This window comes from Onychomys torridus, chromosome 21, assembly GCF_903995425.1.
Source record: "Onychomys torridus chromosome 21, mOncTor1.1, whole genome shotgun sequence".
Lineage (NCBI taxonomy): Eukaryota > Metazoa > Chordata > Mammalia > Rodentia > Cricetidae > Onychomys > Onychomys torridus.
The window spans coordinates 7,052,435-7,067,913 of NC_050463.1; the positions used below are offsets into that span (position 1 = coordinate 7,052,435).

At 41.8% G+C, this 15,479-nt stretch overlaps 1 protein-coding gene across 2 annotated transcripts in view; it reads right to left on the minus strand.

The window, feature by feature from the left end:
* Akap8l (A-kinase anchoring protein 8 like) overlaps positions 1 to 15,479 on the minus strand; it is a 39,412-nt gene extending 23,933 nt beyond the window's left edge. For both annotated transcript variants that reach the window (XM_036170549.1, XM_036170548.1), the window contains exons 1-2: positions 15,374 to 15,479; positions 9,561 to 9,635 (exon numbers count right to left, since the gene is read on the minus strand). In XM_036170549.1, the coding sequence (XP_036026442.1) occupies positions 9,561 to 9,635; positions 15,374 to 15,386 (88 nt within the window). In that variant the 5' untranslated portion in view covers positions 15,387 to 15,479. The remainder of the gene's footprint in view (positions 1 to 9,560; positions 9,636 to 15,373) is intronic.

Genomic DNA, 15,479 nt, shown 5'->3' on the forward strand with positions numbered 1-15,479 from the left:
AGGGATAGAAGAAGGAGAAGAATACCAACTCAAAGGCACAGAAAATATATACAACAAAATCATAGAAGAAAACTTTCCTAACCTAAAGAAAGAAATACCTATGAAGATACAAGAAGCTTACAGAACACCAAATAGGCTAGATCCAAAAAAAAAAGTCCCCTCGCCACATAATAAAACACTAAACATACAGAACAAAGAAAAAATATTAAGAGCCGCAAAGGAAAAAGACCAAGTAACACATAAAGGCGGACCCATCAGAATAACACCAGACTTCTCAATAGAGACTATGAAAACTAGAAGGTCCTGGACACTAAGAGATCTTAGATGCCAAGCCAGACTATTATACCCAGCAAAACTCTCAATCACCATAGACAGATTAAACAAAGATGTTCCATGATAAAAGTAGATTTAAACAACACCCATCCACAAATCCAGCCCTACAGAAAGCACTAGAAGAAAAAAAAATCAAACCTAAAGAAGTTAAACACACCCATGAAAACTCAGGCAATAGATAATCCCATACCAACAAACACCAAAGAAGGAAAACACATGACCACAAAAAATAACAGGAATTAATATCCATCAATATCAATGGTCTCAACTCACCTATAAAAAACACAGACGAACAGAATGGATAAGAAAATAGGATCCATCCTTCTGCTGCATACAAGAAACACACCTTAACTTCAAAGACAGACACTACCTCAGAGTAAAGGGCTGGGAAAAGGCTTTCCAAGCAAATGGACCTAAGAAGCAAGCTGGTGTAGCTATCCTGATATCTAATAAAATAAACTTCAAACTAAAATCAATCAAAACAAATCAGGATGGACATTACATATTTATCACAGGAAAAATCCACCAAGATGAAGTCTCGATTCTGAACATTTATGCCCCAAATACAAAGGCACCGACGTTCATAAAAGAAACATTACTAAAGCTTAAAACGCACATCAAAACCCACACATTAGTAGTGGGAGATTTCAACACACCACTCTCACCAAAAGAAAGATCAACCAGACTTAAACTTAACAAAGAAATAAAGGACCTAACAGATGTTATGACTCAAATGGACTCAATAGGTATCTACACAACATTCCATCCTAACACAAAAGAATATAACTTCTCAGCACCCCATGGAACCTTCTCAAAAACTGACCACATGCTTGGTCACAAAGCAAATCAAATCACAAAGCACATACAAAAAACACTGGAATAACCTCCTGTATCTTATCGGACCACCATGCCTTAAAGTTAGACTTCAACAACAAATATTATAGAAAGCCTACAATCTCATGGAAACTGAATAATGCCCACCTGAAACATCAATGGGTCAAGAAAGAAATTAAAGATTTGCTAGAATTCAATGAAAATGAAAGTACAACATACCCAAACTTACGGGACACTATGAAAGCAGTGCTAAGAGGAAAATTCATGTCTCTGAATGCTCACATGAAGAAGATGGAGAAATCTCACACCAATGACTTAACAGCACAACTGAAAGCTCTAGAACAAAAAGAGACAAACTCACCCAGGAGAAATAGATGCCAGGAAATAATCAAATTGAGGGCTGAAATCAACTAAATAGAAACCAAGAGAACAATATATAAAAAAAAAAAAGAATGAAACAAAGAGTTGGTTCTTTGAAAAAATTAACAAGATAGACAAGCCCCTAACCAAATTAACCAAAAGGCAAAGAGAGAGCACCCAAATTAACAAAATCAGAAATGAAAAGGGAGACATAACAACAGACAATGAGGAAATCCAGAGAATCATCAGGTCATACTTCTAAAACCCGTACTCCACAAAATTGGAAAATCTGGAAGAAACAGACAATTTTCTGGATAGATAACACATAACACAGTTAAATCAAGACCAGATAAACCATTTAAATAGACCAATAACTCCTAAAGAAATAGAAACAGTCATCAAAAGTCTCCCAACCAAAAAAAGCCCAGGACCAGATAGTTTCAGTGTAGAATTCTACTAGACTTTCAAAGAAGAACTAATTCCAATACTCTTCAAATTGTTCCACACAATAGAAATAGAAGGAACATTACCAAACTCTTTTTTATGAGGCTACAATTACCTTGATACCCAAACCACACAAAGATGCAACAAAGAAAGAGAATTACAGACCAATCTCCCTCATGAACATTGATGCAAAACTACTCAATAAAATATTAGCAAACCGAATCCAAGAATACATCAAAAAAATTATCCATCATGACCAAGCAGGTTTCATTCCAGGGATGCAAGGATGGTTCAACATACAAAAATCTGTCAATGTAATACACCATATAAACAAACAAAGAAAATAAAAACACATGATCATCTTATTAGATGCTGAAAAAGCCTTTGACAAAATCCAACACCCCTTCATGATAAAGGTCTTGGAGAGAAAAGGAATACAAGGAACATTTCTAAACATAATAAAGGCAATCTACAGCAAGCCAACAGCCACCATCAAATTAAACTGAGAGAAATTCAAACCGATACCACTAAAATCAGGAACAAGTCAAGGCTGTCCACTCTCCCCATACTTATTCAATATAGTACTTGAAGTTCTAGCTAGAGCAACAAGACAACAAAAGGAGATCAAAGGGATACAAATTGGAAAAGAAGAAGTCAAACTTTCACTTTTTGCAGATGATATGATAGTATACATAAATGACCTCAAAAATTCTACCAGGGAACTCCTACAGAGCTGATAAACTCCTTCAGTAAAGTGGCAGGATATAAGATCAACTCAGGGGTTGGGGATTTAGCTCAGTGGTAGAGTGCTTGCCTAGCAAGCACAAGGCCCTGGGTTGGGTCCTCAGCTGGTGGTGGTGATGGGGGAATCAACTAAAAAAACTCAGTAGCCCTCCTATATACACAAATGATAAAAGGGCCGAGAAAGAAGTCAGAGAAACATCACCCTTTACAATAGCCACAAATAATATAAAATACCTTGGGATAACACTAACTAAACAAGTGAAGGACCTTTTTGATAAGAACTTTAAATCTCTAAAGAAAGAAATTGAAGAAGATATCAGAAAATGGAAGGTCTTCCATGTTCATGGATAGGTAGGATTAATATAGTAAAAATGGCAATCTTACCAAAAACAATCCACAGATTCAATGCAATTCCCATCAAAATCCCAACACAATTCTTCACAGACTTGGAAAGAAAAATACTCAATTTCATATGGAAAAACAAAAGACCCAGGATAGCTAAAAGAATCCTGTATAATAAAGCAACCTCTGGAGGCATCACCATCCCTGACCTCAAGCTCTACTATAGAGCTATAGTAATACAAACAGCCTGGTACTGGTATAAAAATTGACATACGGACCAATGGGATCAAATTGAAGATCCTAACATTAATCCATGCACATATGAACACCTGATTTTTGACAAAAAAGCCAAAACTATACATTGGAAAAAAGAAAGTATCTTCAACAAATAGTGCTGGCATAACTGGATGTCAATATGTAAGAGATTACAAATAGATCCATATCTGTCACCATGCACAAAACTCAAGTCCAAGTGGATCAAAGGCCTCAACATAAATCCAGTTACACTGAACCTAATAAAAGAGAAAGTAGGAAGTACTCTTGAACGCATTGGCACAGGAGATCACTTCCTAAATATAACACCAACAGCACAGACATTGAGAACAACAATTAATAAATGGAACCTCTTGAAACTGAGAAGCTTTTGCAGGGCAAAAGATATGGTCAATAAGACAAAAAGACAGCCTACAAAATGGGAAAAGATCTTCACTAACCCCACATCTGACAGAGGATTGATCTCCACAGTATATAAAGAACTCAAGAAATTAGACATCAAAATACCAAACAATCCAATTTAAAAATGGGCTAAAGAGCTAAACAGAGAATTCTCAAAACAAGAATCACAAATGGCTGAAAGACATTTAAAGAAATGCTCAACATCCTTAATCATCAGAGAAATGCAAATCAAAACGACTCTGAGATACCACCTTACACCCGTCAGAATGGCTATGATCAAAAACACTAATGACAGTCAGTGTTAGAGAGGATACGGAGTAAAGGGAACACTCCTCCACTGTTGGTGGGAATGCAAACTTGTACAACCACTAATGGAAGTCAGTATGGCGGTTTCTCAGAAAATTGGAAATCGATCTACCTCAAGACCCATCCATACCACTCTTGGACATATACCCTAGCAATGCTCAACCATACCACAAAGATACATGCTCAGCTATGTTCATAACAGCACTATTCATAATAGCCAGAACCTAGATGCCCGTCAACTGAAGAATGGATTAAGAAAATGTGGTACATATACACAATGGAGTACTACTCAGCAGAGAAAAACAATGATAGCAAAAAATTTTCAGGCAAATGGATGGAACTAGAAAAAAATAATCCCGAGTGAGGTAACCCAAACCCAGAAAGACAAACATGGTATGTACTCACTCATAAGCAGAATCTAGATATAAAGCAAAGAACGATCAGACTGCAACCCACAGAACCAGGGAGGCTGTATAGCAGAGGGTACCCAAGGATGACTGTGGCTTTTAAGTTTTGGTTTTACTCAATTACTGGGCAATCCTCAATCAAACATTTCACTATTAGGATAAGAATTTATAGTGTATCAAGCTGATAATAGAAAAATAAATAAATTTTAAAAAGGGACAAATACTATAGAATTATATTACATGAAATATGTAGAATATACAAATTCATAGAGACAGAAAGGTTAGATGTTATCTCAAGATGGAGAAGAAAGGAATATAGAGCAATGGTTTTGTAAGTACAGAGTTTCTGTTTTGCATGATGGAAAAGCCCCACAAATGGACAGTAGTATCAGGACATAATATCATGAATGTAATTAACCAATACAATTAATGTAATTAATGAAAATCATAAATATAGTTATTGAATGAATACTGCAAATGTAATCAATGAATACCATAAATGTAATTAATATCATGAGTGTAATAAATGAATATCATGAGTGTAAAAAAAGAAATTAATAATGATAAACTAAAACAATTATTCTGTAATAAAGTGTTTGTGGATGTGGTCTAAAAAGAAAAAAAGACTGTCTCAAAAACAACAACACAACCCAAAAAACAAAACACAAAACCACCACCAACAAAACACTTTGGATTGGGGGAAGCATAACCCCTAGCTTAAAAAAAAAGTCTTTGAAAGAACAATCTGAATCATAGACTAAATGTACTCTGGGTCTGATCATATGTAGTAAAAATTCATACCTTTTGAGAAAAGCCAAGGGTTGGGGATTTAGCTCAGTGGTAGAGCACTTGCCTAGCAATCACAAGGCTCTGGGTTTGATCCTCAGCTCCACAAAACAAACAAACAAACAAACAAACAAACAAACAAACAAAACAAACAAAAAAGTCCAAAGATGCAAAAGCCATTTGAGAATTGAGTCAATGGGATTCCCCAGAGGGACACACAGTACAGATGCCCACTTTGTTCGTACCTCTGGTGAGAACCCAGTCACTTCCTAGTGCATGCTATCTCTGCTCCACTGACAGGCAAACCATACTTATCCTTGGATTGGAAACCAAACCACAGTGAGCATAGTGAATGACAGAAAGAGGGAAACTAAGTGGAGACCATCTGCATTTGGGCTACACACAACAAAATGGGAGAAAGATGGAAACCAGTTAGAAATTCCAGAAGACTACTACATTTAATAAACTGTGGCATGAGAACTCACAAAGCAAACATCCTTTCAGGATGAGAAAACCCAAACCATGTGGCTGTGCAACAAGTATCTCAGAGCAACTGATCCCATAGATGCTGATCATACTGGAATGCTGCTTGCTGTTTAGAGAACATATGGAAGAGAAAAACCATAGAAGAGTGATCTAGGAGCCATTTCCACAGACAAGAAAGAAGGTCAGCAGAGTCACAAGGAGAATCAGAGCTCTGAGCCTGGCCACAAGGTTGACAATATCACAAACAGTGGACACCAGCTTTCAGGAAACAGGACTGGGAGGCAAGCAAAAACACACCAGGACTCTGTGGGGCAGGCTCTGAGTGTCATCCACACTTTTGCTACCAAAGAGCTACTAGAGCCAAATAAGGTAGTACAAGGGAAGGCAGTTGGAGTGAACCAGTGGATGACTTTACATTTCAAGGATAGACAAATGGCCTATGACAGGATTGCCACCAGATGTTAAGCATAGGTCTGTAATCCCCCTTACTTGGAAGGATCCCAAGTTTAATGCCTACACAGGTTACAGGAGTCCCTTTGAGCAAACGTTCACTATATGCTACTTGCTATACCTGGAATGACTGCAACTCTCTGAGGGGCTCTCAGGAGGTGGGGTAGGGAGCTGTTCCTTCAGAAAGAAGCTACATCTAGAATGTGCGTCCACGAGACCTGCCTCTTCAGAAAAGGCATCTCTACTGACTCTGTCTAGGGGGAATGAATTCATGGTTGACAAAGGAAATTTATTTATGTATGTATGTATTGGTTTTTCGAGACAGGGTTTCTCTGTGGAGCCCTAGCTGTCCTGGAACTCACTCTGTAGACCAGGTTGGCCTCAAACTCACAGAGATCTACCTGCCACTGCCTCCTCAGTGCTGGGATTAAAGGCAAATGCTACTGCCACCTGGCATAGTTATTTTTGAGACAAGGTCTCACTATGTAGCTCTGGCTGCCCTGCTATGTCCACCTCAAACCTCACAGAAATATGCCTACCTCTCTTTCCCAAGTGCTGATGAAAGGCGTGTGCCACCACACCTGGCTATCAGAAGAAATTTCAAAAGAAAGATAAGTTGAGTATGGTCCTCTGCACCTATAATCCCAGTACTGAGGAATGAAAGTCAGGAGGACTTTCCAGCCATCTGGTGACACAAAACAAGATCCTGTCTCAAAAAGAGAAGAAGGCCACAGTAAGAGAAGCCAACAGTCCAGGTGAACATGCTCTACTGGACCAACGTTAAGGATTATAATCCACCTGCCCATCGAGATGACAACCAGGTGGTCATGGTTAATTTCGGTTGTCATCTGGACTTGACATCTGGAATCAACTAAAATCCAAGCAGCTGGGCAGCCTGTCAGGGATTTTTCTTGACTGGATCATTTGAGGTCAGAACCCACCCTGAATCTGAGCCACACCTTGTGGTGGCAGCCCACATGAAAGGACAAGGAAGAAGGAAGCTCTTGCTGTTTGCCTGCTTGCCCTCACTCGTGCTGGCAAGTTCTTCTGTCCTGCTGCTGAGGCGCCCCTCCGCTAGTTTGAGAACCTTCTTCTTCAGGAGGCCAGTGCAGGCTGGAGACTGGAAGTTCCCCAGGAATCCTCCAGGACTCCAGCACCGGATTAGGACTGCTGAGACATCTAGTCTTGTGGACACCACCAGATTCTTGGCCTTTCTATCATGATACAGTCACTGTTGGATTACTTGGACCACAGCCTATAAGTCACTCTAATAAATCTCCTTTGAACACACATACACACACACACACACACACACACACACACACACACACACACACACACACAATTAGTCCTGTTCCTTTAGAGAACCCTAACTAACAAATAGGTAGATATCAACACAGAATTTATGATGTAACTTCAGTACCAGGGGAGTCAATGTCCTCTCCTGGCTGCTGAGGGCACCAGGCACATAAACATGCACAGATACACATGCAGGCAAAACATTCATATAAATTAAATTTTAATAATGAAAATAAATAAATTAAAAAGTCAATGTATGGCTAAACATGGTAGTACAAAATGCCTTTAGTCTTACTGGGCAGAAGCAGGCAAATCTGTGAGTTTAAGGCCAGCCTGGTCTACGTAGCAAGTTCTAATCCAGATAGGATTACATAGTGAGAACTTGTCTCAAAACAAAACAAAAATCTCTTCATGATTTATTTTGATAAAATATGATGCAATGACTTTAAAATTTTATGTGCAAAAGCAAGCAAATTATAAGTAAGACAGTTTTTTAAAAAGAGTAAAAAAAGCCAGATGTAGTGGCACATACCTTTAATTCCAGCACTTGGGAGACAGAGGCAGGTGAATCTCTGTGTGTTTGAGGCCAGCCTGGTCTACAGAGTGAGTTCCAGGACAGCCAGGGTTACACAGAGAAACCCTGTCATGAAAAACCCCAAACAAAACAAAAGAAACAAATAATTAAAAAGACAAGAAAGGTGGCACGCGCCTTTAATCCCAGCACTCAGGAGGCAGAGGCAGTCAGATCCTGTGAGTTCCATGCTAGCCAAGGCTACACAGTGAGACCCCCTGAACCCCTGCCTCAAAAACCAAACAAACGAAAGAATAAATCCAGGGCTGAAGCGATAGCTCAGCAGTTAAGAACACTTGCTGCTCTTGCACAGGACCCTTTCAGTACCCACATGGTAACTAATAACCATCTGTCCATTTCTATAGGATCATCAGGGCACTGCACACATATGGTGCACAGACATACATATAGGCAAAACACCCATGCACATAAAATAAACACAAATAAATCTAAAAAAGAAAACTGGCAAAAAGTTAAAATAAAAAGACAAATCCATGGGACTCAAGACTTAAGAGATTTCAAGACTTATATTATCCAATGATTAACATACATTAGGCCACTGAAAGAGAACAGAGACTCCAGAAATAGTAATAGATAATTGATTTTCCATGGATACAAAGGCATTTCAACAGACTTACCTGAGTTTCATTCTGGAAGCCACATAAAGGTAGAAGGAGAGAACCTACTCCTGTAAGTTGTCTCCTCTGACCTTCACATGCATGCGGTGACACACACATAAATAAATGGAAAGAAAAGGGAAAGGAAGGATGCAAACAGGTCAGCTAGATGTCTCAGTAGGACCCAAATGGCGAAAGAAGAGAACAAACTCCCGAGACCTGCTCTCCTCAGGTCCGGGCTGCACTGGCAGCAGAGCAGCACCTGTGGCACTCACTGGGTGGTTACTTCCATTTATTCCCAGTTCATGTATCAAAGTCTCTTCAGTGTGTGTCCACTGGCTTAGACAGCCTAGCTGCAATCCTGAAATGCATCTAGATAGTGGGGGGCAGAAGGGCTGAAAGAACAGCTTGGTCTCTCCTCCATCAACCTTTTTCCAGTTGCATTCAGCAAAAGATGGCTCTGAATGCACTCAATACAAAATCATAAACTTTCTCTAAGCACTATATTAATTTTTTTTGCAAATTTTATTTTGTAACTCAATTGTAAACTCTCTAGTAAAAACTTTGTAGAAACAATTTCATATGTTCCAATGTCAAATCTGCTAGACTCTAATAGGCTTTTTCCCAGATCCTCAAGGGAGATTTACTGAAGCTCTATCTTTGGTCAAGAACCATATTACTTCCACAAAAATGGGAAAAAGTCAAAAGAGTCAATGTTTTATAGGCCAGCTTGCTCAGTAGCACAGCTATCACTTACAGATTGCCCCAAAGAAGCACAAGCTATTCAAATGGGCCACAGTACCATTCCTCAGTTTGAGTTTAATCAAGCAAGACCTTGAGAGCAAAGCCTTAGAAGCAAGCAAGCAGAAGACAGAGCACTCTGGTTCCTACCAGAGCCACACTTACCATAATCACAGGTGGGCTGGGCGCTGGTGTCAGAGTATGTTGACTGCAAAGTGGTTTCGGATCCTTGGACAAAACCTAAACATATGCACAAGGTGGTTAATTTCCCCCAAACCAGCCATAGGAAAGTGACTAAGATGACATTTCAATAGAAACTAGCAGGCAGGTCTCCCTTCAGCTGAGAAACCTTTAAAACCTAGTGGTGCACAGATATGCACTCAGGCAAAACACTCATATGCATGAAATTTAAAAAAAAACAACTAATTTATTTAAAAAACAAACAGACAAACCCACAGAGGGGCTGGGCAGATGGTTCAGGAGTCAAGAGAAACTGCTGCTCAATCATGAGGACTAGAGTCAGATCTCAAAACCCACATCAGGCAGCTCACAGCCACCTGTTAACTCCAGCTCCAAGGGGTCTAATGTCCTCTTCTGGTCTCCAGGGGCACCTTCATACATGTCTGATACACTTACACAAACAGAGACACATATAAACAAAATGGAAATTGAAATACACAAAACCACAAAGCCTCTGAGAGCAAGGCTGGGGAAGTAGCTCAGCTAGTGAAGTGCTCATTGCACAGGCGTCAAGACCTGAGTCTCCTTCCCAGACCCATATAGCGTGGTGGTCCAGTTCCCAAACTGGGGAGACGACACACCTGAATCCTTGGGCTTGCTAGCCAGCCAGCTCAGTGCAATCAGCAAGTTCTAGGCTAATGGGACACTGCTTAAAAAAAAAAAAACCAAGGTAGTTGGCACCAGAAAAATGACACCAAAGTTGACCTCTGGTTTATACATAAACCTGTACACATATTGTGTGCATACACACTAAACACGAAAAATATTCACTGGGGGGGTTCAACTATAGAGAATAATTAGAATAATGTATCCAATCCAATGTTTTTTTTTTTTTTTTAAATAAATCCATTAACAGCCCTGCCATCAAAATGCTCTCAGACTTTATGTAATATGGTTAATCTGAGGTCTCACTGCACTGCTTAAGCCAGAACTATAGGCATGGATTATCACAGTCGGCTATGTAATGTGGTTTCTTTTCAGGTTTTGTTTTTTCCCCAGCAGAGGATCTAATTCAGGGACCTGGACTCCACTACTGAGCCCTATCTCTAGCCCTGATTTGGTGTGTTCAGTAGGGTCTAGATACAGAACCTCAAATCTGTAATTCTCCTGTCTCCATCTCCCAAGTGCTGGGGTCACAGTAAACCCTGGTGTGGTGGGTAGAGTTTATTAGGCAAGCACTCCATCACTGCACTGCATCTCCAGTCCTCTTTTTTTTTTTTTTTTTTTTTTTGGTTTTTTGAGACAGAGTTTTTCTGTGTAGCTTTGCGCCTTTCTTGGAACTCGCTTTGTAGACCAGGCTGGCCTCAAACTCACAGAGATCTGCCTGCCTCTGCCTCCCGAGTGCTGGCATTACAGGCATGCGCCACCACCGCCCGGCCCAGGCCTTTTCTAATTACTTTGCATTTTGAGATGTATTCACTTAGTTGCCCAGACAGGCCTCGAATTCACTCTGTAACCCTGGCCGGTGTTGAATTTGTGACTCTCCTACCTTGGCCTCTTGGATGTTGGAATTACAAGCCTGTGCTACCAGGCCTGGCACATACTGTGCAATTTAAGTACAGCTGTCAGTTATCTGCTAGGGACTTATTCCAGAACAGGCCCTCTCATTCAAAGAAAGGTAGATTTGTCGGGCGGTGGTGGGGCACGCCTGTAATCCCAGCACTCGGGAGGCAGAGGCAGGTGGATCTCTGTGAGTTCGAGGCCAGCCTGGTCTACAAAGTGAGTTCCAGGACAGCCTCCAAAGCTACAGAGAAATCCTGTCTCAAAAAACCAAAATAAATAAATAAATAAATAAATAAAGGTAGATTCACAAACACTGAAGTCCCTTTTATAAAATGCCCGCTGTATATTTTAAATCATCTTTAATTACTTATAAGACTTAACATGATGTAAATTACATATGAAGTCATACTGTACTATTTATCGCATAATGGTAAAAACTCTGTACATGGTTAATAGAGATACACCTTTTGCCCACCAAATATTTTTAATCCTCTATTGGCTGAACCCACAAAAACAGAACTCAAAGATGTAGAAGGCTGAGTATACTGCAACTGTAATGAAACACTCCATCTTGACAGACACACATTCTGAGTTCAGTAAGAAAACTGCAGAGCAAAGGGTTTATGTTTACTCATAGGGGTCTTAGCTCCTCCATGAACTAAAACTAAAGATAAGGACCGACTGGTGGAGCAAATCTGTATCTCCGATACCAGACAGACAGACAGACAGAAACAGACACACACAAGTGAGTACTTGTCGGGCATACAGAAGACCCTGAGGTTCCATCCCCAGTGCTGCAAATACAGAGATGGAGAAGGATGCTGATAACCAACCTCTGAGATGAACTGCAATGATACCACCTTCCTGAAATGAGTCTCCCCCACCCCACTCCAGAGTAACAGAGGTAGCTGGTGTGATCACTAAGTCATGTAGAAATGACTGACTTTTGAGCCTTCTGGACTCTTCTTCTTCTTTTTTGTTTTTTTGTTTGTTTTTTTTTGAGACAGGGTTTCTCTGTAGCTTCTGTAGACCAGGCTGGCCTCGAACTCACAGAGATCCGCCTGCCTCTGCCTCCCGAGTGCTGGGATTAAGGCGTGCGCTGCCACCACCGCCTGGCCTCTGGACTGTTCTTTCTTGGATCTTTCTAGTCTGAGGAAAAGCAGCTGCCACATTGTTAGGGTTCTTCTGGTGGCCCTACAGAGCAACCCATATGGCAAATAACCACAGCTAGAATTACTTTGCCAGACACAGGAGCTTGAGTCATGTTGGAGGTAGGGACTCCAGTACCAGACAAGCTTTCAGATAACAACTGTCACTCTAAATGTAATCTAGGCCAGAACCTACCAGCTATTAGCACTTGTGGCATTCTGAACACAATGAAGTTGTGAGATAAGTGTTCAATAAAAAACAAAACAAAACAAACAAACAAACAAACAAAAAAAAAACAGTACATGTCAGACCTTTGTTCCAAGGCCAGATTCTAGATTTTTTTTTTTCCTGCTGTTTTTCTCCTGTTACCACCCTCCCCACTTCATACTAGAGATGGGTTCCAAAGCTGAATGTGCTACTCTTGCAGAGAACTGAGTTTGGTTCCCAGCACCAGCATGTTGGCTCACTACCACCTGTAATTCCAACTCCAGGGGATCCAACATCCTCTTCTGTCTTCTATGGACATCCACACACATGTGCACACACCCACATATAGGCATACACACATATACATAATAACAGTGACATGCAATTCAAAGCTTCCAGGACTTAACCTCTAAGTTATACTAATGTGACTTATCCAACACAAAGGAAAATGAGTTCAAGGCCAGCCTGGGCTATATTTTAAGATGGAAAGCCAGCCCAAGATATAGTATGAGACTCTTTTTTGTTGTTGTTGTTTTGAGACAGGGTTTCTCTGTGTAGTTTTGGTGCCTGTCCTGGATCTCGTTCTATAGACCAGGCTGGCCTTAAGCCCACAGAGATCTACCTGCCTTTGCCTCCCAAGTGCTGGGATTAAAGGCGTGTGCCACCACCGCCCGGCCTTAGTGTGAGACTCTTAACAAACAAAAGTGTCTTAAAATGTCTTTGAATTTAGTAACCTTTTACGGGTTTTTGTTTTTTTGAGACAGAGTTAATGTAGCCTAGGCTGGTGTTCAACTTACATTCCTGTCTCTTAAATGCTGGGATTATAAGAATGTACCACAAGGCCGGGAGGTGGTGGTGGTGGTGGTGGTGGTGGTGGTGGTGGTGGTGGTGGTGCTGCTGCTGCACACCTTTAATCCCAGCACTTGGGAGGCAGAGCCAGGTGGATCTCTGTGAGTTCGAGGCCAGCCTGGTCTACAGAGCTGAGATCCAGGACAGAGACCAAAACTACACAGAGAAACCCTGTTGGGAGGGGGGGAGTTAATGCTGGCTTTTAGTCTAACAAGAGGAAAGGGAGACCAATCAACTGATTAGCTTGGCTACTTCAGTATCCATAAAACCCAAGATTACAGCCTAACAAGACCTGAAGCTGAAATTCAAACTTGGCCATTAGTAAACTAATTCAGTTTCCTCATCTGTAAATATAAATGCCTCATTACCAAGCTATCTCATAAGATAAAATTTATCCTCTTGTTCTTCAGTAGCCCTGTTTCTAAATGCAGAAGAACAGTTTTCAATTCTTGGTCAGACCTGGTGAAGAGAATTACATCTTAATTCTAGAGACATAAAGCATTAGTTCTACTTAACGATTTTCCTTTCCAACCAATATTGCTGCAAAACCTCCCAACACTCCTTTCTAACCTCAGATGTTTAGCATTAAAAAAAAAAAAAAAAAAAATTGTGGTGGAAGCCATAATTTTCCACTTCAGGCTGCAGAGCAGCAGCCCTACCCTTTGTCCACTAGATGTCAGTAGCACTGCATACCATGCATACCAGCCCCTTCCACACTCCACGACGAGACCACAAAACAGGGCTCCAGATATTGTCAAATGTCCCCTCGGGAGGTACGAGGCAGGCGGAATCACCCTGATTGAGAACCACTGGCCTACGGGGTGGTTGTTAGAAAACCTAAGGTTCTTGGTAAGCTTTTAACCAAGGACTAGCAGAAAGGGCCTATACAGAAGCCAGCAGCTTAGGTTCCATTCAAAGCCTTGAACATTCCTAGCAGAATACGGGTTACCCAGCAACCACATTAAGTTCAAGCCTGAAATACCTCCAGCGAAGTAGGAGGCACTGTCTATGGTGCTAATTGGTAAGTTTCATTGGTCACTGTCAAGGCAAACCCAGGCAGCCTTGGCAACTCACCCAGGAATGATTTACAGCCACTCAAACATATTCCACACCCCCTCATCCTGCTGCTCATCACCCACCTTCCTCTTTGCTCAAATGTCACTGATCTTCCTAGCAAGATCTGAGGAGGTAGGCAGTTCCAGTCCAGGACGTTATTGGGCTAGCTATCTTTACTCTCTTATTCCGCCTACATTTCTTCTTAAACCTCACCTCTTCCCAGAGGCCTCGAAGCTCTCTGTGTAATGGCTGAATCCCTGCAGAATACCCAGGGCCCAGGAATACAGTGTGCATTTATTTATTGCCCTACTAATGTCTGCCCTCGCCTATAAACTGCTTAGGAAATTTTTGTCAGTATTCCCAGTGCCTACTCATCACCTTTTCGGTGAGTTAAATGGATTAATGTGGAAAATAGTCATTCCTTGCCCAGGTTCAAGCTCGGTCCCTAAAGCTCCCTGCACAGCTCAGACCCTTCATATATTTACCAATCTCCCCGCTGGGGCCTGAGGCTCCTCCCAACTTTGGACCAGATGAAGAGGGGAGTGGCGAGAGAAAGAATCCACACCGTTTTGCACTGAACTGTGCGGGGGAGGCAATGGCGACAGCAGCCCAGACAACGGACTGATCTCAAGTGCTCAGGCCTGAGAACCGACGTCTTAGGACGTGGAGGTCCGTGGGGCACTAGCCAGGGACGTGGGCAGTGGAAGCTGGGACCTGACGCCGAGGCTCGGAGCCTATGGTCACAGAAGACACAGCCAGGCTTGGAGCAGCCAGGAGTCCGGGATGCCCGGCTGAGGTCACTGGGAGCCGAGGCTTGAGGGATGCGACCCCGAAGCGAAGGGCCTGAGGCGCCATTTTGTGACCGCAGAGGGCAGTGACCGCGACGCCACTGGAGGCGTGGGCGAGCCTGGCATGCCCCAGCCAGTCTTGTCCCTCCCCGGCCCGGAGCGCGTCCTTCACCCTGCTGGGCCTACCTGTGTAGCTCATGACGGCAGCGAACAACCGAGCCGTGGACACAGACCGCTACTCTGCGCGTCTGACGCCACAACAATCTTTGGGGGCCCTTCCACACACGCCCAG